Source organism: Schistocerca serialis, chromosome 5 (assembly GCF_023864345.2).
Source record: "Schistocerca serialis cubense isolate TAMUIC-IGC-003099 chromosome 5, iqSchSeri2.2, whole genome shotgun sequence".
Classification (NCBI taxonomy): domain Eukaryota; kingdom Metazoa; phylum Arthropoda; class Insecta; order Orthoptera; family Acrididae; genus Schistocerca; species Schistocerca serialis.
Genome location: NC_064642.1, coordinates 613,427,279 through 613,452,723, shown reverse-complemented (window position 1 = coordinate 613,452,723; position 25,445 = coordinate 613,427,279). Strand labels below are relative to the sequence as shown.

At 41.4% G+C, this 25,445-nt stretch overlaps 1 protein-coding gene across 1 annotated transcript in view; it reads right to left on the bottom strand.

The window, feature by feature from the left end:
• Window positions 1-25,445, bottom strand: part of LOC126482133 (solute carrier family 15 member 1-like) — a 210,632-nt gene that overhangs the window by 59,601 nt on the left and 125,586 nt on the right. The window contains exons 4-7 of the mRNA XM_050106110.1: window positions 18,963-19,041; window positions 18,731-18,872; window positions 18,446-18,538; window positions 5,099-5,373 (exon numbers count right to left, since the gene is read on the bottom strand). Coding sequence (XP_049962067.1) covers window positions 5,099-5,373; window positions 18,446-18,538; window positions 18,731-18,872; window positions 18,963-19,041 — 589 coding nt within the window. The remainder of the gene's footprint in view (window positions 1-5,098; window positions 5,374-18,445; window positions 18,539-18,730; window positions 18,873-18,962; window positions 19,042-25,445) is intronic.

Below are 25,445 nucleotides of genomic sequence, written 5' to 3'. Positions count from 1 at the left end.
ACCGTAAGTTTCTAGAGGAACGGAAGCTTCCAAATTATTGGAAAAGAGCGCAGATAGTCCCAGTTTTCAAGAAGGGTCGTCGAGCAGATGCGCAAAACTATAGGTATCATGTCATTTCTGGAAACCCAGAATCTACTCTGTAGGAATCAACATGGATTCCGGAAACAGCGATCGTGTGAGACCCAACTCGCTTTATTTGTTCATGACACACAGAAAATATTAGATACAGGCTCCCAGGTAGATGCCATTTTCCTTGACTTCCGGAAGGCCTTCGATACAGTTCTGCACTGTCGCCTGATAAGCAAAGTAAGAGCCTACGGAATATCAGACAAGCTGTGTGGCTGGACTGAAGAGTTTTTAGCAAACAGAACACAGCATGTTGTTATCAATGGAGAGACGTCTACAGACGTTACAGTAACCTCTGGCTTACCACAGGGGAGTGTTAGGGGACCATTGCTGTTCACAATATGTATAAATGACCTAGTAGATAGTGTCGGAAGTTCCATGCGGCTTTTCGCGGATGATGCTGTAGTATACAGAGAAGTTGCAGTATTAGAAAATTGCAGCGAAATGCAGGAAGATCTGCAGCGGATAGGCACTTGGTGCAGGGAGTGGTAACTGACCCTTAACATAGACAAATGTAATTTATTGCGAATACATAGAAAGAAGGATCCTTTATTGTATGATTATATGATAGCGGAATAAACACTGGTAGCAGTTACTTCTGTAAAATATCCCGGAGTATGCGTGCGGAACGATTTGAAGTGGAATGATCGTATAAAATTAATTGTTGGTAAGGCGGGTGCCAGGTTGAGATTAATTGGGAGAGTCCTTAGAAAATGAAGTCCATCTACAAAGGAGGTGGCTTACAAAACACTCGTTCGACCTATACTTGAGTATTGCTCATAAGTGTGGGATCCGTACCAGATCGGGTTGACAGAGGAGATAGACAAGATCCAAAGATGAGCGGCGCGTTTGGTCACAGGGTTATTTGGTAACCGTGATAGCGTTACGGAGATGTTTAGCAAACTCAAGTGGCAGACTCTTCAAGGGAGGCGCTCTGCATCGCGGTGTAGCTTGCTGTCCAGGTTTCGAGAGGGTGCGTTTCTGGATGAGGTATCGAATATATTGCTTCCCCCTACTCATACCTCCCGAGGAGATCACGAATGTAAAATTAGAGAGATTCGAGCGCGCACGGTGGCTTTCCGGCAGTCGTTCTTCCCGCGAACCATACGCGAGTGGAACAGGAAAGGGAGGTAATGACAGTGGCACGAAAAGTGCCCTCCGGCACACACCGTTGGGTGGCTTGCGGAGTATAAATGTAGATGTAGATGTAGAGTGTTAGTAGCGACGTCGAGAAGATGTAACACACCGTGGGAAGCATTTTAGAAGAGAGGGGATGAAATTCGATTCATTGCCTTGTTGACTTTTCGCCGTGTCTGGGTTTGTAATGTTGTCAAAGAAACATTTACACCATTGACGGGCTGTAGCAACTTTTAAGAGAATTAGTGGTCGCATTTTGTTGGCAGGACGACAGGAGCAATCCTAGACTGGAAAAACAGAGAGATGCAGATAGTCGCTTACAGAGGGAGAAGAGACGCGGAAGTTAGAGGAGTTCTGGGGAAGAAGTGACGAACAGGTGAAAGAGGTTAAGTTGCGGCTGCGTTCTTAAGTTCAAATGGCTCTGAGCACTATGGGACTCAACTGCTGAGGTCATTAGTCCCCTAGAACTTGAACTAGTTAAACCTAACTAACCTAAGGACATCACAAACATCCATGCCCGAGGCAGGATTCGAACCTGCGACCGTAGCGGTCTTGCGGTTCCAGACTGCAGCGCCTTTAACCGCACGGCGCGTTCTTAAGTCACAGAGTCACTGTGTCTCCACTATGTACTCAGTACATTGAAGATTATGGTTGGTATTGTTTACAGATCAGCCGTATTAGGGCAAGCGAAGGTATTGTAGTTCAATATTTGCCGGTGCCTCCTCAGGCCTTTCCGACTAATGGGTGTTGGTTTCAGACAAACAGTCACTGTGATCGTCATAGACAGGTTACTGTACTTACTTCACAGAATTAGATCCGAGATTTTATGCATCTTCATCCATTTTCAATAACTTTGCCTCTTCAGAGCATTAGTTTGCAATTCTCCTAGTAACGTACCTTTTGTAAAGTTCTTGTCCTCATAATTGTTTTGTTACATCATTTTTCATAATACTCTAATAATAAACCACAGTATTGCTTAAATGTTGCGTTTATTATCACAATCTTTTCCTTTAAATGATAAATATGTCAATTCCTCACCTTCAGATTGAATGCTAGGGTAAATAATTAAAGTGCTAGTAATTCCGTTGCGTACCATACATAAAATTCAGCGCTGGATCTCAAACGTCTGCCCCTTTCATGATTAATTTCAGATTCAGCTAGATTTCACATTCTCACTCAGGCAGGGTTTTGCAAAGACAGCCTACCTGCGATGTATTGGACACATTTATGCGAAAACAGACAGTGTACTAAGAAAACGTAAGGTTAAAGTAATCTTTCGTCCTTCATCAAAAATCTCGGAGTTTCTGGGCCCAGTCAAAGACAACTGTGGGCTGCGCAAGGTCGGTGTTTGTAAGATTCCGTGAGTGTGCTGTAAATCGAACATAGGGCACGACACGCACTATTCAGAAGCGCATCAACACCAGCTCCATCCTCCACTCCTCCAAGACAGAAAATCCGCTATCGAAGAACATATTGTTTCTGCTGGTAATTCGATGAAACAAAAACTGTGTCCATGCTTCAAATAATAACTGGAAACACGACTGTCTGAGGTTTTTATCAATCGGATCGGCGGTTTATATTTGTATAATGCATGGAACGTCGTGCTCTACGTAGTCAGCGTCTTTCTGTGATTTTACCACGTGATATCGTAGAGGGCACTCACAGCAGCGCACAGCCTTGCAGCAGACAACACCGCGTGCGCAGCCGCTACTGGATACACCACGCATGCGCTGGCTCGGTTTAAACATTGGAGCCGAGTGTACTTTCGCCAGTATACACCTGAAGCTGGCCAGAAGACTGTGCGCCGAAATATCGCGTCAACAAGATATTAACATCCGGCAGTTCTCCAAAAATTCCACGGAGTAGTTTATATACCAGAGAAGTCTTAAATTTCACATAACCAAATTTTCTTCTAAATTCGTTGGTGATCAAAAAGTCAGTGTAAATTCGAAAACTTAATAAACCACGGAATAATGTAGATAGACAGGTAAGAATTGACACACATGTTTGGAATGACATGGGGTTTTATTATAACAAAAAAAGGTATTGCTAGACGTGTGAAAGATCTCTTGTGCGCGTCGTTTGGTGATGATCGTGTGCTCAGCCGCCACTTTCATCATGCTTGGCCTCCCAGGTCTCCAGATCTCAGTCCGTGCGATTATTGGCTTTGGGGTTACGTGAAGTCGCAAGTGTATCGTCATCGACCGACATCTCTAGGGATGCTGGAAGACAACATCCGACGCCAATGCCTCACCATAACTCCGGACATGCTTTACAGTGCTGTTCACAACTTTATTCCTCGACTACAGCTATTGTTGAGGAATGATGGTGGACATATTGAGCATTTCCTGTAAAGAACGTAATTTTTGCTTTGTCTCACTTTGTTATGCTAATTATTGCTATTCTGATCAGATGAAGCGCCATCTGTCGGACATTTTTTGAACTTCTGTATTTTTTCAGTCCTAATAAAACCCCATGCCATTCCAAGCATGTGTGTCAATTTGTACTTCTCTATCTACATTATTCCGCGATTTATACAGTTTTCAAATTTATACTGACTTTTTGATCACCCGGTATATCAAATGGGAGCTTAGTCATTTGCTTGGTGCGTATCATACTGTTTCCAGTCATGTCTTAATTTCGTTTACTAGTATCAAATGCAGAAAGTGAGCAACAGGATAGGCGGCGTACATTTATTCTGTATAATATCGATCTCAAGAAACAGTCTTCCAGCACCATAACGACCGCATGTTGGGTAGTCAATGTGTTATTAGATTTGTAGTATTACTAAAAATTTATGCTCATTTTTGCGTCATCCAGCACTTTATTGAATTACTGAGGGAAGTTTTGCGGTGGATGACAAAGGGGTCCTATTCAGAAGTAGCAGAGTTCACATCTCCACCGTCTGACCAGGTTCATAATTTCTATCGGGTTCCTAAATAACTTCAGGTAAGCACTGGGATGATTCGTATGAATATGTGCATCGATTTCGCTCCTGATCCTATTCCTCTTGAGCTAATACTTCATCTCTTAATGTTAAACTAAAACATTTTACCCGACCAGCATGCTATTTGTTCTTCCAAAATCGGTCGATATCCTGAAGAACACATAACCAGCAACTACAGTTTGTATTATTATACACAATCCATGAAAATAAGGAAATTACTGAAATGCTCAGTAAATGTTTAATCTCGTTCATTTGTGAATTCATGGTTTACATTATGAAATGAAAGAAAGTTCTTGGAATATATTTTAGGACTTTTGCTTGTTTTTTAATACTAAATTCGTACTTCTAGCGTAATGACAGGCTAATGAAAATATGAAATATGGCTTACAGTTAAGCACGTACCATTTCTAAGTTGACTGCACACCTAGGCAGTTACAATAAAGCACAGTGTGTATTTTAGCAAGACAATGATAGAGACCTGAAAAATGTATTTGCCGAATAGGGACTATAATGAAATGATAATGGTGAGACATCGAGTACATTTGAGTGCTACATGAAGTACTGAATAGCCATTTTGAACCAAGAGAGAACAAAATTAAAGCTACAGATATCCAACAGTCACTGAGAGTCAACACGGAAAGGCTAATCACAATTGTCGTTTGGAGAGTCTTCTTACTGGGGTATTTTGCAAGCACATGTAAAGTTATATATAAATAGTACAAAGAAAAAAATAACTTCTTTGGTCATTCTGGAAGAACAAAATGTTCAACTGACGGTAATCTGCTTTGAAAGGAACAGAAATTGAAATGAGTAACCTAGAAACTGCTGTTTGACTTATTTCCAAAATTAACAGTTTCAAGAAGAGAAACTCATCAGATCTGACCTTACCTGTTGCGACGATCATGAGAATGGCTGGAATACCAAAAGCGAGAGAGTAGCAGCTGTCGTGTCCGAGGCACGTTACGTCCTCTCTCAGAATTGGTGTGATGAATGTCGACACCAGGCTTCCAGCGTTAACAGAGAAATAGAACACTGAGAAGAATTGAGCCAACTGCTTCTCTTGTTCCGGAAGCACGAACTGGTCTCCACCGAAAGCAGAAACGCACGGCTTTATGCCTCCAGTTCCCACGGAAATGAGAAAGAGTCCTAACATGCTTATGGCCCTGAAAATAATTAAAAAGTAGCTCAGAAAAAGTAATACCATAGAACTGTTGAAGAGCCTAAACATACGTTTATTTCCAATGCATATACTGTCAAATAAAGGGGAAATAAAATAGAAACGCTAACATATTTCGCTTGCGGCGTGCACTGCAGCGTAGCGGTTATAAAGCTAAGTACTGACAAACTTATTTGTGCTATGTAATACAGTTATTAAATTTAATAGTTTTCAGCCGCGTTGCGTGACGTTTGTGGCGCAATAACGACTTCATAAACTTTTGTCACTCATGCAAAAATTCCTGTAGTAGTTGGTGTTGGAGGTGCACCTTTTTTTAGATAGAAGTCAGCTGATAGGTATACCTGCTTAAAGGAAGTCCTTCTAACTAAGAGCTCACATTCCGAGGATGTCATGTTTCCAAGTAGAGAAGGAATTAGCATATTTCATCAAAATATAAGAGGTATTAGACATAAAGTTAGTGAACTGCATATAGATGTTGACTATGAAATTATTGGTATATCAGAGCACCACTTAAATAATCTGACAATTCAGAGGCTTCCTTTACCAGGCTACAGATTAGCTGGCTGTTTCTCAACGAGTTCCTTGTGGGGTGGGGGAGTGGCTCTGTACGTAAAAAACAGTATTCCATTTGAGCCCATAGACGTATCACGACACTGCACTGAGCAGATACTTGACTGTTGTATAGCGGTAGTTGAATTTAGTGAAACTAAACTTCTAATTGTTGTTGTTTGTAGGTCCCATAACTCCGACTTCAGAGCATTTCTGCTCAAGCTAAAGAGGTTTCTTGATTCACTTTGTAGGAAGTACAGAAACTAGTTACATGTGGTGACTTCAATATAAATTTTGTATATGATGGTGCAAGAAAAAGGATGTTGGTAGATCTCCTAAATTCATATGATCTGATGCAAACTGTGTTTCTTCCAACTAGGGTGCAGGGGAATAGTAGCACAGCCATAGACAATATTTTTATTCATTCCATTACGAGATGGGTATTCTGTTAGTAAAAGCGTGACTGGCCTTTCAGACCTTAACACTAAAAGGCTTTTGTACTCAAACCAATGTCATACTCAATTACAAACTATGTAGGAAAGTTAATTCAACAGCAATAGAGAGTTTCTTAAACCTTGTCAAGGAACATGAGTGGCAAGATGTTTATAGTGCCGATAACATAGATGATAAATGCAATGCTTTCCTTAACACATTTCTCATGCTCTTTGAGAGTTGCTTTCCATTAGAACATTCTAAATGGGGCACTAGCCGTACTGGGCAGCCCGGGTGGCTGACTGGTGGGATAAAGATAACATGTAGAGCAAAGTGGGAATTATATCAAATTGTTAGAAGTAGTCACAATCAAGTTACAGTAGCCGATTACAAACAATATTGTAAGGTTCTTAGAAATGTTGTCAGGAAGGCAAAGAGTATATGGTATGCAAATAGAATAACTAATTCACAGGATAAAATTAAAACCATATTGTCAGTGGTGAAGGAAGTGTCTGGTCAGCAGCACAAGGTCGACGATATAAAGTCAGTTCGCAATAAAAATATTTCTGTTACTGATAAATCAGATATATGTACAGTATTTAACATTCATTTTCTGAGCATAACTGGTGAATTAAATAAAAATTTAGTTTCTACAGGAAATCATAAAGCTTTCTTGGGAAATGCCTTTCCAAGATTGATGTCTGACATACTCCTCTGTGATACAGAGGATGGAGTGTCTAGCAGAATATTAAAGTACTGTGCTGCACATGTTAGCCCTGTATTTAGCCATACTTGTAATTATTCCTTTAGGAATGGTCAGTTTCCTGAGCGATTAAAGTACTCAGTAGTAAAGCCGCTTTCTAAAAAGGGAGAAAGGGATAATGTAGATAATTTTAGACCTACTTCTATGCCATCAGTGTTTGCAAAAGTTATTGAAAAGGCTATGTATTTAAGGATAATTGATCATTTTATATCACACGATTTGCTATAAAATGTGCAATTCGGCTTTAGAAGTCGTTTAACAACTGAATATGCTATATTCTCCATTCTCAGTGAGGTACTGGATAGGTTAAACAAAAGGTTTCGAACACTTGGCATATTTTTTGATTTAACTAAGGCATTTGATTGTGTTGATCACAAAATATTCCTCCAGAAGTTGGACCATTATGGAATACAGGGAGTAGCTCGCAATTGGTTCACCTCTTACTTTAGCAACAGGCAGCAAACGGTCATTATTCACAATGTTGATAATGGCTGTGATGTGGGGTCGGAGTGGGGTACTGTCAAGTGGGGGGTGCCCCAGGGATCAGCGTTGGGGCTACTCCTGTTTCTTATTTATATAAATGATATGCCCTCTAATATTATGGGTAAATCTAAAATATTTCTGTTTGCTGATTACACTTTTTTTAAAGTTTACGTGTGACGAGGGCCTCCCATCGGGTAGACCACTCGCTTGGTGCAAGTCTTTCGATTTTACGCCACTTCGGCGACTTGCGCGTCGATGGGGATGAAATGATGATGATTAGGACAACACAACACCCGTCTTTGAGCGGAGAAAATGTCCGACCCAGCCGGGAATCGAACCCGGGCCCTTAGGATTGACAGTCTGTCGCGCTGACCATTTTTTTTTTTTTATCTCATTTCGATCGTTGGATCTGCTCGGAGCGGACGTCGCAAGACACTCATTTCAGTTCGTCTTTGATCAATTACCTCAGTTTTTTTTATTACAGAGGGTAGCTAAACCCTCTGACCACCCACTCAGCTACCGGGGGCTAACTGCTGATAACACTAGCTTGGTAGTAAAGGATGCTGCGTGCAACATTGGCTCGGTTTCAAATAGTGCAGTACATGACCTCAATTCATGGCTTGTAGAAAATAAACTAACGCTAAATTACATTAAGACTCAGTTTTTACAGTTTCTAACACACAATTCAACAAAACCTGGCGTTATAAATTCCACAGAATGGGCAAATAGTGAAATTGAACAGTTCAAATTTCAAGGTGTTCAAATAGATAGTAAGCTGTCGTGGAAAGTTCACGTTCAGGATCTTGTTCAAAGACTTAATACAGCCATTTTTACTATTCGAACGGTATCAGAAGTGAGTCATCGTTCGACACGAAAATTAGTCTACTTTGCTTATTGTAATTCGCTATTGCCGTATGGTATTATATTTTGGGGTAACTCTTCTCATTCTAAAAGGATATTTTTGGCTCAGAAACGGGCGGTTCGGGCAATAAGTGGTGTTAGTTCACGAACCTCTTGTCGACCTCTGTTCAATAGTCTGGGTATTTTGACATTGCCCTCTCAATATGTATATTCCTTATTGTCGATTCTTGTTACCAATCTTAGTTTATTCCCAAGAATAAGCAGCTTTCACTCGGTTAATACTCGGCAGAAGTCAAACCTGCATTTGGATCGAACTTCCTTAAATCTTGTGCAAAAAGGTGTGCAGTATACTGCTGCATCCATTTTCAATAAACTGCCACTCGAATTCAAAAATGTTAGCAGTAATCCACTCGCTTTCAAATCGAAACTGAAGAGTTTCCTCATGGGTCACTCCTTGTATTCTATCGAGGAGTTCCTTGAAAAATAAAGCTGATTTTTATTGTACTGCTGATAGCGTTTACTTAAACTTATGGACTGACTTTTTTAAGGTTCATGAACATTTGTTTTTATCTGTTATTACGTTTATGTTTTAATTTAATGTACTGACACGTTCCAGGACCTTGGAGATTTGCTCCTCAATTTGGTCCTACGGAACTTGACGTGTAAATAAATAAATAAATAAATAAATTACTTCAGTCTATGCCATATGGGATCTTTTGTTGATTTAACTCATCAACCCAAGATAAAGTTCTCCAAGTCCAAATGTAACCTGCAGAGGTCTGTTCAAGGAATTGGGGATGCTATAGTGCGCATGATTTACGACGGCGGCCGAGTTTATTTTCGTTCTGCACATTTGACGTCACAAAACACAGTCAGCCAATGAACAGAGACGACGTTGCTAGAGCTCGACTGCAGTGCAGAGCACGGACGAGTGTCTTCGGTTTGAGAAACTTTCAGTCATAAATAAAGTAATTGAAGAAAAGCAATGTCTTGATAGTAGACTTTCTTTTATAGAAAGTTTGGAAAAAGCATTCTTTATATCAGTTGCTTCATATTCTATTAATTAATTAAACGAAACAAGCAATAAGCCTCCTAATTCAGGCGATAGCTAGGAAAGGTGTTTGTATCATTCTCACGAACCGCTTTTTTGCAATAAAGAACAGCGGTAATTGTTTATTTCCTATTGTACTTCGACGAAACGTGAGTAATTCATAGTCATACCAACAGTGTTTGTCGGTATCTTGCGTGATATTGTAGAGTTCTCCAGGAATCATATTGAACAATGGGCTGCGTCAGCATAATGGTTAAGGTATTTGGCTGCAAAGTGAAAGGTTCTGAGTTCAAACCTTATTCTGTGCTTAATATTTTCTTTATTCAAAAACAATATCGAAGTGTCTTACTTCATAAATTTTATTCGTTTGAATGTAATTTTTTGAAATTTCTAGTGCTTTGTCTCTTCATTATAATCATAATAAGTTTTCGGTTTTTCTAATTTTGTCCTCCAATATTTCTTTTCACAGAAATTAAAAACAATGAGAAAGCACACCAACAATATTCATGTTATATCTTTTGTGTGTATATCTTCTCTTCCGCACTCGCTGTTTTACTATTCATATTGAGATATATTCTTTTGCGAGAGTATTAAAAGTATTATTTAGAGCAGAATTTCAGCTCATACGTTGCCGAGCTACTTGATTGTCTGACGCAATTCTTTGCTTCGCTGCTTTGGCAAAATCATCATATTCAATGTTTTCGTCGACTGATCTATGTTTTGGCAAGTATTTGCTGTCCGTTGTGACAAACACAAATTGTTTGTGCACTGCGCTTCACTGACAATATATTTTAGTTTCTATGTTTTATTACATCCACAATTCAGTTTTGTGCACTTCGCCAATTTTGTTTTAATCAGATCTGACCTCTATGAGGATGTCCTCATCGAAACTGGTATCAGTGACCATAAGGAGGTTGTCCCCCCATGAACCATGGACCTTGCCGTTGGTGGGGAGGCTTGCGTGCCTCAACGATACAGATAGCCATAGCATAGATGCAACCACAACGGAGGGGTATCTGTTGAGAGGCCAGACAAACGTGTGATTCCTGAAGAGGGGCAGCAGCCTTTTCAGTAGTTGCAGGGGCAACAGTCTGGATGATTGACTGATCTGGCCCTGTAACACTAACCAAAACAGCAAGGCTGTTTTGGTACTGCGAACCGCTGAAAGCAAGGGTAAACTACAGCGGTAATTTTTCCCGAGGGCATGCAGCTTTACTGTATGATTAAATGATGATGGCGTCCTCTTGGGTAAAATATTCCGGAGGTAAAGTAGTCCCCCATTGGGATCTCCGGGAGGGGACTACTCAAGAGGACATCGTTATCAGGAGAAAGAAAACTGGCATTCTACGGATCGGAGTGTGGAATGACAGATCACTTAATCGGGTAGCTAGGTTAGAAAATTTAAAAAGGGAAATGGATAGGTTAAAGTTAGATATAGTGGGAATCAGTGAAGTTCGGTGGCAGAAGGAACAAGACTTTTGGTCAGGTGAATACAGGGTTATAAATACAAAATCAAATAGGAGTAATGTAGGAGTAGGTTTAATAATGAATAAAAAAATAGGAATGCGAGTAAGCTACTACAAACAGCATAGTGAACGCATTATTGTGGCCAAGATAGACACGAAGCCCACGCCTCCTACAGTAGTACAAGTTTATATGCCAACTAGCTCTGCAGATGATGTAGAAATTGATGAAATGTATGATGAGATAAAAGAAATCTTTGAGGTAGAGAAGGGAGATGAAAATTTAATAGTCATGGGTGACTGGAATTCGACAGTAGGAAAAGGAAGAGAAGGAAACGTAGTAGGAGAATATGGATTGGGGGTAAGGAATGAAAGAGGAAGCCGCCTGGTAGAATTTTGCACAGAGCATAACTTAATCATAGCTAACAATTGGTTCAAGAATCATAAAAGAACGTTGTATACATGGAAGAACCCTGGAGATGCTAAAAGGTTTCAGATAGATTATATAATGGAAAGACAGAGATTTAGGAAGCAGATTTAACACCGTAAGGCATTTCCAGGGACAGATGTGGACTCTGACCACAATCTGTTGGTTATGAACTGTAGATTAAAACTGAAGAAACTGCAAAAAGGTGGGAATTTAAGGAAATGGCACCTGGATAATCTGAAAGAACCAGAGGTTGTACAGAGTTTCAGGGAGAGCATAAGGGACCAATTGACAGGAATGGGGGAAAGAAATACAGTAGAAGAACAATGAATAGCTTTGAGGAATGAAATAGTGAAGGCAGCAGAGGATCAAGTAGGTAAAAAGACGAGGGCTAGTAGACATCCTTGGGTAACAGAAGAGATACTGAATTTAATTGATGAAAGGAGAAAATACAAAAATGCAGCAAGTGAAGCAGGAAAAAAGAAATACAAACATCTCAAAAATGAGATCGACAGGAAGTGCAAAATGGCTAAGCAGGGATGGCTAGAGGACAAATGTAGAGGCTTATCTCATGAGGGGTAAGACGGATACTGCCTACAGGAAAATTAAAGAGACCTTTGGAGAAAAGAGAACCACTTGCACGAATGTCAAGAGCTCAGATGGAAACCCATTTCTAAGCAAAGAAGGGAAAGCAGAAAAATGGAAGGAGTATATAGAGGGTCGAAACAGGGGCGATGTTCTTGAGGACAACATTATGGAAATGGAAAAAGAGGTAGATGAAGATGAAGTGGGAGATATGAAACTGCGTGACGACTTTCACAGAGCACTGAAAGACCTAAGTCGAAACAAGGCCCCGGGAGTAGACAACATTCCATTGGAACTACTGACAGCGTTGGGAGAGGCAATCCTCACAAAACTCTACCATCTGGTGAGCAAGATGTATGAGACAGGCGAAATTCCCTCAGACTTCAAGAAGAATATAATAATTCCAATCCCAAAGAAAGCGGGTGTTGACAGATGTGAAAATTACCGAACTATCAGTTTAATAAGTCACAGCTGCAAAATACTAACGCGAATTCTTTACAGACGAATGGAAAAACTGGTAGAAGCCGACCTCGGGGAAGATCAATCTGTATTCCGTAGAAATGTTGGAACACGTGAGGCAATACTGACCCTACGACTTATCTTAGAAGAAAGAGTAAGGAAAGGCAAACCTACGTTTCTAGCATTTGTAGACTTAGAGAAAGCTTTTGACAATGTTCATTGGAATACTCTCTTTCAAATTCTGAAGGCGGCAGGGGTAAAATACAGGGAGCGAAAGTCTATTTACAATTTGTACAGAAACCAGGTGGCAGTTATAAGAGTCGAGGGACATGAAAGGGAAGCAGTGGTTGGGAAGGGAGTGAGACAGAGTTGTAGCCTCTCCCCGATGCTATTCAATCTGTATATTGACCAAGCAGTAAAGGAAATAAAAGAAAAATTCGGAGTAGGTATTAAAATCCATGGAGAAGAAATAAAAACTTTGAGGTTCGCCGATGACATTGTAATTCTGTCAGAGACAGCAAAGGACTTGGAAGAGCAGTTGAACGGAATGGACAGTGTCTTGAAAGGAGGGTATAAGATGAACATCAACAAAAGCAAAACGAGGATAATGGAATGTAGTCGAATTAAGTCGGGTGATGCTGAGGGAATTAGATTAGGAAATGAGACACTTAAGGTAGTAAAGGAGTTTTGCTATTTGGGGAGCAAAATAACTGATGATGGTCGAAGTAGAGAGGATATAAAATGTAGACTGGCAATGGCAAGGAGAGCGTTTCTGAAGAAGAGAAATTTGTTAACATCGAGTATTGATTTAAGTGTCAGGAAGTCGCTTTTGAAAGTATTTGTATGGAGTGTAGCCATGTATGGAAGTGAAACATGGACGATAAACAGTTTAGACAAGAAGAGAACAGAAACTTTCGAAATGTGGTGCTATAGAAGAATGCTGAAGATTAGATGGGTAGATCACATAACTAATAAGGAGGTATTGAATAGAATTGGGGAGAAGAGGAGTTTGTGGCACAACCTGACTAGAAGAAGGGATCGGTTGGTAGGACATGTTCTGAGGTATCAAGGAATCACCAATTTAGTTTTGGAGGGCAGCATGGAGGGTAAAAATCGTAGAGACCAAGAGATGACTACACTAAGCAGATTCAGAAGGATGTAGGTTGCAGTAGGTACTGGGAGATGAAGAGACTTACACAGGATAGAGTGGCATGGAGAGCTGCATCAAACCAGTCTCAGGACTGAAGACCATAACAACAGCCGGCCGGAGTGGCCGTGCGGTTCTGGGCGCTGCAGTCTGGAGCCGTGCGACCGCTACGGGCGCAGGTTCGAATCCTGCCTCGGGCATGGATGTGTGTGATGTCCTTAGGTTAGTTAGGTTTAATTAGTTCTAAGTTCTAGGCGACTGCTGACCTCAGAAGTTAAGTCGCATAGTGCTCAGAGCCATTTGAACCATTTGTACCACAACAACGACAACAACGAGTAGGCTGTGACGGCAATGGTTAGCAAAGTACAAAGGGCAGTTAAAACAAGTAGAAAGTAGTATTAGTTTAACAGACTAGATAAAATAGCAGTAGTGTCATATCTCAAAGAGGAACTTGAAAATTTTAGCACAGGACAGGAGCATGGAAAGGAATTACAATCGATTCGGAAAGATTAGTTGACCATGTACTGGACAGAAATGTACCCATTAGAACAGTTCACGATGGGAGGGACCCTCCATGCTATATAGTCACAATAAAGAAACTTCTAAAGAAACAGAGACTAGTGTATAACAGGCGTAAAACAAAGCATATACCTATACATATAGAGATGCTGAATAAAACGCGGTGGGATGTTAAGAGAGCAATGCGTGAATCCTTCAGTGACTATTGTAGCAAAATATTATGAAATGATCTATCACAGAACACCAAGAAATCAGATCGTGTGTAAGGGGTATTAGTTGCACCACAGTTATCCCCCAATCACTCGTGGATGAGTCAGGAACTGAAATTGTAGGTCGCAAACCAAAAACAAATGCTTAACTCTTTTCTCAAAAGTTCCTTTACAAAGGAACACGCAGGAAAGTTGTCCCAGTTTAATCCTCGTACCAATGAAAAGGTAAGTGAAATAAGCGCTACTGTCATTGGCGTCGAAAAAGAGCTGAAATCATTAAAACTGAACCCAGCTTCAAAGCCTGATGGAATCCCTACAGTATAATGAATTTTCGGCTGAGTTGGCCTCTCCTTTTACTACAGTCTATCGCAGACAACTCGGACAAAGGTGAAAAAAAGCTAGTCCCCCTAGTCAGAAGAATGCACAGATCACAGCCATTTCCAAATAGTGTTGTAGAAACGTTCCACAAATCTGGCGTCTGATATCCTTGACACAGATTTTTGCAGAATCTTAAAATATACCCTGAGCTCAAACATAATGGGGTATCTTGAACAGAATGACCTCGTCGTAACTGCTACTCAAACGAAAAAAGTTCTTCAAAATTTAGGTCGCCGAAAATTTGTATATGTTAAATATTGCTGAGTTCTAATGAGGCAGCGTAAAACCTAATCGACACTGGAATATAAGTGTCATGACTATTTTTCTGCTGAAGATTGAGTGAGCTAAGTTGCATTGGGGTGGAAGATGAAGAGGATGGATGTAAGGACGATGGGATGTGTTGGAAAAGGCATAGCAGCATACCAGGATCAGAGGGGAAATAGTGGGGTCATTGGAATTTACTTTGCGAATAGTTTAAGATCTGCGGAGGTGTTCAATGTGGGTCAAGATGGGTGGAAATTTGATGAGATGATAGAAGATCCACGTGCGGGAAGGAAAACGCATGACTTTCAAGGATTTGAAGGGACCGATAGAACTTAGGAGTAACGAATATTCATGCAAAATTTGGATAGGAGAGGATGGGTCGGATACAGATTTTGTAGATGAGGAGGATAATGGAGGGGTGCAATCCCCATATTTGGCCTGTGAGTGGTTTTAGTCTGTTGTGGGTTTTATGCTGGATGGTTAGTAGGTGAGGTTTCCATGTTAGTTGCCGGTCGAGGGTTATTCCAAGACATTTTAGTGTATATGTAACTGCCTGCGGTTCTTCCTGTAAGTATAGCTTTGACTTTGGAGCGATTGATCTTGAGGTGTCATTGTTTCCACCAGGAGGTAAACAGATTGAGATTGATTTGGATGGATGTATGGAATATCTGAAGTGTGGGGTAGAGAACTAGGAAAGCGGTGTCATTGGCATACTGAAACAGGTGGCAGGTTCAGGTGGAGTTCGGATTCGACATCTAAACTCAGACTGATACTATAAAATGTCTACAATTAGTGTTGTGGAGCTACAACTTCGTCACTAAGGTTTTGCAAAGAATCTGCAAAGAGTTTTTATGCTAATCTGCATGTAAAAGTGTAGTACTCATAATATAAAAACGTAGGGTTAAAGTAGCATAACGATAATAAAAAGTAATATTAATTTGACATTTGCCAGGCAAGCGCTGGCGCCCTCTTTTTCTCTTGGGTTCGGCATACAGAGATATTGCTTACTATGCCTAGGTGTAAAGTAAACAGCTTCCGTTAGCAGGCGAACTACTGTACTTGTCTGATAACGACGGCCACAGCATTTCGATGATATGTCCACACGTCCCTTGCATTTCATCTTGCGACTTGCTCCGTTTTGTGTACTGAGCTCGAAAAACCATCCCAGACTCTGAAAGATTATGTAATCAGATATTTTGTTGCGTTTGGATATTGTCAGTAATTGTAAGACTTATCTTGTAGAAGGAAAATGATTTTTCTTGTAGAAGGAAAATGATTTATCTTGTAGAAGGAAATTTCAAAATGGTTGCTTCACATCGGCAATGCGTCGTTTCACAAATTTTTACTGTCCAGTTGAGACTGTGTTCTACATATAATATTTGGATCATCTAATGTTCTCCGTGCCTCCGTGGCAGATACGCTGACGGAAAAAAAATCGCAACGCCAAGCTGGAGTTGTTTGACATAAACGAAAGTTGGCTGGCGCGTTCCTACATCTGAAAGATGACGTCTGTTCAAATTTCGCCCAGTCGTGTAAGAGTGGCGCTAGAAGCACCAATATGAGGATGCAAATCACGTTTGCTTTAAATACAGGCTTAACGGTCGTGGGTATTAGTTACCTTTGAAATTGGACGTGACGTTACTCGTGAATGTCTTTAAGGCGACAAAGATGCCGTTATCAACACCTCACTGAGTTTGAGCGAGGTCGTGTAATACGGCTACGAGAAGCTAGATGTTTATTCTGCGGTACTGCAGGAAGACTTAGCGAGAATGGAGGCACTGTACATGATTGTTGGCAGCCGTGATCAAAATAATCTGTGTCGCAAGAAGACCGGGCTCCGGACGGGCACGTGGCGCTTCCAAGAGGGAAAACCATCGTGTTCGGCACATGGCTCTGACGCATTGTTCTACATCTGCAGTTGGAATTTGAGCAGCAGTTGGCATCATAGTGACACAACGAACTGTTACAAACCGGTTACTTCAAAGACAGCCCCGAGTCAAAAGCTCTGTAGCGTGCTTTCCACTGGCCCCAAACCACCGCGATTTGCGTCCAATGGTGTTAAGTGAGAGCTCATTGGAGGACAGGGTGGAGGTCTGTTTGTTTTCTGATGAAAGCCGGTTCTGTCTCGGTGCCAGTGATGGCTCTGTGTTGGTTAGAAGAAGGTCAGTTGAAAGCCTGAAACCAACCTGTCTGTGTGTGAAACATTCTGGACCTACACCTGGAGATATGGGCTGGGATGTGATTTCGTATGATAGCAGGAGCACTCTCGTTGTTATCCCACGCATCCTGATAGCAAATTTGTACGTCAATCTGATGACTCGACCTGTTGTGCTGCCATTCATGAACAACGGTCCATAGGGAGCTCTCCAACAGGATAACGCTCGCCCAAATACCGCTGTTGTAACCCAACATGTTCTACAGAGTGTCGACATGTTGCTTTGGCCTATTCGATCACCATATCTATCTCCAATCGAGCATATATGGGACATCATCGAACGACAATTCCAGCGTCATCCGCAAACTGCATTAACTGTCCCTATATTGACCGATGAAGTGCAACAGGCGTGGAACTCCATACCATCCGGTACCTGTACAACTTAGTGCATACACGTCTGCATGTTTGTATTCCACATTCTGGCGGTTACACCGATCGGTAATGTACCAGCAATTCGCATTTGCGATGGCTTATCTCGGTCTTACATTGCACTGTAATCTTGCAGTGTTAATCATTTAAGTATGAAACCTAGACAAATGTATGCCCGAAATTTCATTATTCTACATGAGTTATTTGTTTGGTGTTCCGATTATTTCCGTCAGTGTCTTATCAAGCTATTATTTACTTATTTCAGTTACAGTGCAGTGACAATACGGGACGAGACAAGTAAACTCAGTATGCGTTTCTTATGTGCCTCTACATATTTCTCAGAAATATGTACAGTGAGAAACAGTTTAGTTTAATAACAATAGTAATGGTACTTGGCTTACTGTTTCGCATTTCACATGCTACAAGTTTCTAAACAAAGTTATGGATTCTACTTCGGCTTGTTTAACATGACTACTTCGGAGACTGGAAAACTCGCCTGCAGGAATCAATAGAGATTTCGCTTGCACTGTTCATGTGAAACTGACTTTTCTCTGATAACACATGTTTTGCCTTTATTTTCTGCTGATTATGCGTACAATATGTTACCGCTTTCAGAGTTATGTAACTCCTTCTTGAAACGTCCATATGACTGTCCAATCAATCGAGTATAGAATACAGCGAGTAAAACAAACAGCGTACACACAGACATTTTGTGGAAACGCAACCTATCTGACATAAACTCTGAGTTTTTTTTAAGATCTAAAATTATGTACATATTTTGCAGTCGCTAGAGGATCACTGAAACAAAACTTGGTAGCCACATCATTATAGAAATGGTTCCGGTACCACACATACTATCACTACGATGTCTTTTAAAAACTTACTGTGAGGGCATCCCCGGAATAGCATCATCTGCAGCAGCCAAAGACAGCACTATGGACCCTGTAGCATACACTATCGACAAATACAGTATAGTCCTGAAAAGACAAAAAATCTTTGTGACAGAATTAAGTAACTGAAAAATCAAATGAAATAAAAATATTACCGTTCTAATTTTTAAACAGATGTAAATATGAGGTAACATTTCAAACAAACATTTATTAATGTTCTTAAGTATTGTAGTCATTCAAACAATGGATTGTAGAAGCTGGTTAGGTTCTTTTACTGACCTGAACTTGCCTAAAAAGCTGTCAGCTAAAATTCCTCCAAATATTGGAAAGAAATAACATAACATAGTATACGTGTGATAAATAATTGTTGATACTTCATCTGTATATCCCAAAATGTTCCTGAGGTATATTGAAAGAACAGCTGAAATAGACATATTAACATAATGTAAGTGCAGAAGTTCATTAAAGCCTATAGAAGCATTTTCAAAAACAAGAAAAAAGCTGTACTTACTTCGCATTCCATAGTATGTGAACCTTTCACAGAACTCATTGCTCACAATGAAGAAAACCGATCGTGGATATTTTATTTTCTGGAAAATAAGCAGGATTGTCACTTCACATATGGAACAACTCAACATACCACAGCCTACATTCAGTAAAAAGAAACTGTATGTCAAGTCTCCTTATCACCTGGTAATGTAACTAGAATTCCCAACTAATATGGAGTAGTATGACGCAACATACAGACAACAAGCATAGCTGAGTGACAATGTCAAACAGGAACACTGTCACATACAGCCCCCTAGGACACTCTGGTAGGGGCACACAGAGGCAAGTTTACTGAATAACTTACGTGCGCGGACACCTCTCCTAAAAGAAAACGATAGCCAACCAAAGCTGTTCAAGGCAGCCTGTAAAATAGTATCAGTTGCAATAATTTACTTCAACAAGGTTTCGCAAAGAAAGATTAATGTATGTGGAAAAAAATCTGTGGTAAGGACTTATGGCACCAAACTGCTGAGGTCATCGGTCCCTAAGCTTATGCACTACTTAATCTAGCTTACACTAACTTACGCTACATCTACATCCATACTCCGAAAGCCACCTGACGCTGTGTTGCGGATGGTACTTAGAGTACCTCTATCGGTTCTCCCTTCTATTCCAGTCTCATACTGTTCGTGGAAAAAAAGATTGTCGGTATGCCTCTGTGTGGGCTCTAATCTCTCTGATTTTATCCTCATGGTCTCTTCGCGAGATATACGTAGGAGGGAGCAATATACTGCTTGACTCTTCGGTGAAGGTATGTTCTCGAAACTTCAACAAAAGCCCGTACCGAGCTACTGAGCGTCTCTCCTGCAGAGTCTTCCACTGGAGTTTATCTATCATCTCCGTAACGCTTTCGCGATTACTAAATGATACTGTAACGAAGCGCGCTGCTCTCCGTTGGATCTTCCCTATCTCTTCTATCAACCCTATCTGGTACGGATCCCACACTGGTGAACAATATTCAAGCAGTGGGCGAACAAGTGTACTGTAACCTACTTCCTTTGTTTTCGGATAGCATTTCTTTAGGATTCTTCCAATGAATCTCAGTCTGGCATCTGCTTTACCGACGATCAACTTTATATGATCATTCCATTTTAAATCACTCCTAATGCGTACTCCCAGATAATTTATGGAATTAACTGCTTCCAGTTGCTGACCTGCTATATTGTAGCTAAATGATAAAGGATCTTTCTTTCTATGTATTCGCAGCACATTACATTTGTCTACATTGAGATTCAATTGCCATTCCCTGCACCATGCGTCAATTCGCTCCAGATCCTCCTGCATTTCAATACAATTTTCCATTGTTACAACCTCTCGATATACTACAGCATCATCAGCAAAAAGCCTCAGTGAACTTCCGATGTTATCCACAAGGTCATTTATGTATATTGTGAATAGCAACGGTCCTACGACACTCCCCTGCGGCACACCTGAAATCACTCTTACTTCGGAAGACTTCTCTCCATTGAGAATGACATGCTGCGTTCTGTTATCTAGGAACTCTTCAATCCAATCATACAATTGTTCTGATAGTCCATATGCTCTTACTTTGTTCATTAAACGACTGTGGGGCACTGTGTCGAACGCCTTGCGGAAGTCAAGAAACAAGGCACCTACCTGTGAACCCGTGTCTATGGCCCTCTGAGTCTCGTGGACGAATAGCGCAAGCTGGGTTTCACACGATCGTCTTTTTCGAAATCCATGCTGATTCATACAGAGTAGATTTCTAGTCTCCAGAATAGTCATTATACTCGAACATAATACGTGTTCCAAAATTCTACAACTGATCGACGTTAGACATATATGTCTATAGTTCTGCACATCTGTTCGACGTCCCTTCTTGAAAACGGGGATGACCTGTGTCCTTTTCCAATTCTTTGGAACGCTACACTCTTCTAGAGACCTACCGTACACCGTTGCAAGAAGGGGGGCAAGATCCTTCGCGTACTCTGTGTAAAATCGAACCGGTATCCCATCAGGTCCAGCGGCCTTTCCTCTTTTGAGCGATTTTAATTGTTTTTCTATCCCTCTGTCATCTATTTCGATATCTACCATTTTGTCTTCTGTGTGACAATCTAGAGAAGGAACTACAGTGCAGTCGTCCTTCGTGAAACAACTTTGGAAAAAGACATTTAGTATTTCGGTCTTTAGTCTGTCGTCCTCTGTTTCAGTACCATTTTGGTCACAGAGTGTCTGGACATTTTGTTTTGATCCACCTACCGCTTTGACATAAGACCAAAATTTCTTAGGATTTTCTGCCAAGTCAGTACATAGAACTTCACTTTCGAATTCATTGAACGACTCTCGTATAGACCACCTCACACTACATTTCGTTTCGCTAAGGACAACACACACACCCATGCCCGAGGGAGGATTCGAACCTCCGACATGGAAGCCGCGCGGGCCGCACGGCTACCCTGCACGGCTTAATGAATGTGCCTTGTCGCCTCTACAGTCAGCAGATGCAGTACAAGAACTAACCCTAAACTGTGTAAGAGGCAGGTGAGAGAAATGGTCGCGTACAGTCAACTAGAAGAAGAGAGCGATGGGCATTTGTCTCGCCCGAGAGTCTTGTTAAAAGTAAGCAAATTCTCAAGTATATCATGGAACATCTCTAACAGTGCTGAAATTCTCTGCCCTCAGTTGATCATGTAACAACTTCTCCCTGGGGGTAGGCTGTAGGGTTAAGCCGCGAGTCGACTAGATGCGTTTGTCGCAACCTCAGACCTCAGAAGCGTTTGTTTCACGCATGCAAAAACGAATAATCAGTCTAAGTATCAGACAGTAACGGTGCGTTGCTTTAAATCGCGGCAATTTTATTTATTTTCGGGAATATCTTCTCTGAGTCAATATGGAAACAACAATTTTTTTTACGAAAAGATAAAAACTTAGAACCAATCCCAGTCGGGATGGCATTTAGAAACAAACGCATTTTACTGCCTTCCACTGAATAAGTTTCATTATGAATTAGCTATGATGCCTCTTCGTTCTAAAATTCGTATTTCAACTAGTAAATGCTAAGTCGAAAGAAATATCAATAGAAGAGGTTTTGGTATATGATCAATAACGCCAAATAAAATAAAAAATACGATGAGTAATCACCTCAAAAAATAGGAGGTACATCCAGAAAGTAAGAATACAAATGCTGTGTAAGACGTAAGGATTAGTTTTCAGAGTTGGCACCCGTGTCGTGAACAGGTGTTCGTAACTGTTAAATGAAGCCATCGAGCGCCTCATTCGGTTACGAAATGTCGTCGTAGCAGCATAACACGTCATAAAATGCGGGCAGCGCTAGAGTAGCTTAGCGGTTCAGGCGCTGCAGTCATGGACTGTGCGGCCGGTCCCGGCGGAGGTTCGAGTCCTCCCTCGGGCATGAGTGTGTGTGTTTGTCCTTAGGATAATTTAGGTTAAGTAGTGTGTAAGCTTAGGGACTGATGACCTTAGCAGTTAAGTCCCATAAGATTTCACACACATTTGAACATAAAGTGCGCCCTCCGTTTGCTCCATCCACAGCAGTCCTCACTTCGCGTAACCAATCAGCGGCCTGTATCCACGGCTAGCCTGTGGAAACCTACGTACTGGAGGTAATGAATCGCCAGAATGTTACCAAGTGGGTTAGGTTGTTCGAAAAAGGCCGTACCGACACTCACGGAGAAAAAGAAGTGAGAGACTGTCTGTCGTTTCAGAAGAGCTTGTACAGCAGGTTGAAGAAAAAGTTCGCGTTGTTGATCGTTTGACTCTTGACTTCCTTAAAGAAAGTTTTCGACACGTTTCACAAAGTTACATGGGTAAAATTGTGTCAGAAATACTTGGGTGCCAAAAATGTTGAATTCGGAACGCCGTGAAAATCGCGTGTCGGCTGCGTGCTAATTTCTTAACGTCTTCAAACTGTGGGTAAATCCATTGTCGACTCAGTTGTGACGAAACGTGGATGTGTCACTACATTCCTCAGTAAAAAAGGCAATCTCTGCAGTGAAGCCATACCCATTCTCATCCTCCAAAAAATTCAACATTCAACCTTCAGAGAGGAAAGTTATGGCGTACGTGTTTTGGGACCAGAAGGGGCTCTTGTTGGTCGATTTCATGCCCAAAGAGACTACCTCAATGCTGCTGTATTTTGTGAGACCCTGAAAAAATCAAAGACAAAAGGAGGGATATGCTGACTCTTGATGTGCCACTCCTTGTTGGCTACGCTGGACCCTATAACGCCCGTCTCATAATGACCTGATCGTGTCGTTTGGCTGGGACGTTGTGACTCACCCTCCCTACTCGCTTAGCCTGGCACCCTCAGATTAGTATTTTTTCAGTAAATTGTAGGAGTACTTGGGTGGACAGCGCTTTTCGACCGATAAGGAGATCATGGAGACTGCGACAAAGTGGAAGATTAGATTATACAAAAGCGGAGCCGAGTCTCCAAAAGCGCGTTATCTAAATAGCGATTATATGGAGAAATAATAACACACTTTGGCACATAGCACGTAAGTTTCATTAAAATATATTCTTTTTTTTATCTTTAACAGTTGTATTCTTACTTTGTGCATGCGCGTCATATTTACCTAATTAAATGGTTCAAATGGCTCTGAGCACTATGGGACTTAACTACTGTGGTCATCAGTCCCCTAGAACTTAGAACTACTTAAACCTAACTAACCTAAGGACATCACACACATCCATGCCCGAGGCAGGATTCGAACCTGCGACCGAAGCGGTCACGCGGTTCCAGACTGTAGCGCCTATAACCGCACGGCCACTCCGGCCGGCTACCTAATTAACTACACTGTCCAGTTACATTAAAGTGACCAGCTGTCAAGAACCTGAAAACCACCAATCGTAGCGTGGACGTGCTGGAAGAGAGTCAATGACGTTCAGGAAGATACAGACAGCAGTATAGAGCCATGCTGGCTCCAGTACCGTGTCCAGCTGCGCTAGGTTTCACAGCTGATCCACGGCTCGAACTGCCCGATCAAAGTAGTGTCACAGATTCTCGATTCAGTTTAAATATGGGGGGTTTGGTGGCGAGGGGAGTACGGTAAAGTCGTCTCGGTGCTCTCTGAACCACGCACATCCGCTGCAAGCTGTATGACGTTGTCCTGGTGGTAAATGCCATAGCGCCGAGGAAAAACAACTTTGTGTAGGGGTTGACATGGTTCCTAAGGACAGATGCATTCTTGTGCTGATCCATTGTTCCTTCCAGAATAACGAGATCACCGAGGTAATGTCACAAAAACATTCCCCAGACCATAACATTCCCTCCTCCAGCCTAGCCCTTCCAACGACTGTTGCGGGGCCATTTAGGTCAAAGGCCATATGTCCGATTGAGTATAAAACGTGACTGATCTGAAAGGGCGACCTGTCGCAACTCAGTGGACGTCCAGCTGCCGTACTGGCGTGCAAACTCCAATCTTCGGCGCCGATGGACAGCGGTCAGCATGGGTGCACGAACTGAGGCGTAGCGCCTTCGCATCGCTCCTGTCACTTGTTAGGACGATATCGTTATAGGCATGAGTCATCGACAGATGTCACCAGCTGCCGTGGACCTGAGTTACAGAGCAGCACGTAGTTGTACTAGTAGGCGGCAGAGGTCAGCAGTTGACGGACAGTGCTAGCAGTCGTAGTCAAAACAATGTTGTAGAGTTATGTTTGATTAATATTTAATGTATTTGCATAATTGTAATTGTTTTATATATGTAGTAACTAGCAGTGTGGGTGTTGTATGAGTGAAGAAGAACAGAAGTAAATGAAAATCGTTTTGTTTTATTCACGAAGTACCAGTTAAACTATACAGGGGATTTACTATAATTAAATGTGCAGTCAGTTTATGGTACTAATAAATCGTGAGTAGAACACAGATTAATCGGTAATTTCAGAAGGAGTAATTTTATATTTGATACTTTTCTAAATTTATTTATTTAGCAATTGCCATAGAAAGAAATGTTTTACGATGATTGGTCATTGAAGTAAAGCGCGGGTTAGCGCGGGATAATACTGCAACCTGATTCGCTGTTTGTGATATCAGCCAATCAGAAAAATGCAGGCTCGCGCCAATCTACGCTGGGAACAAAGCCTTTGGTGTGATCCAAGTAAGTCGGAGCTGAGGGTTCGAACTAGTAACATCTCATTGAAAGCAGCTCCGACGAAAGTACTGTAAAATCGCGGAAAAATGCTAATTACGAGTCGCGAAGTAGTACAAAGTGTATTTAAGTGAACGGTATAGTGAAAGTCGCGTGGAATTTCGGACGGAATATCAAAATTATTGCTTTTGGCTGTTAGTTAAAAACGCGTGGCCTGTTGTGCGATCTAAGACTGGAACAGGTATTACGTGTAGAGCAGAGTGCACAACATTTGAGCGAGCAATTTCATAACTAAACGATCCGGTGAACTCTATTAACTTCGGTAATGGGTGTAAATACCATAAACTGGCTACGTCTGTGAGTGTGGTGTGCCT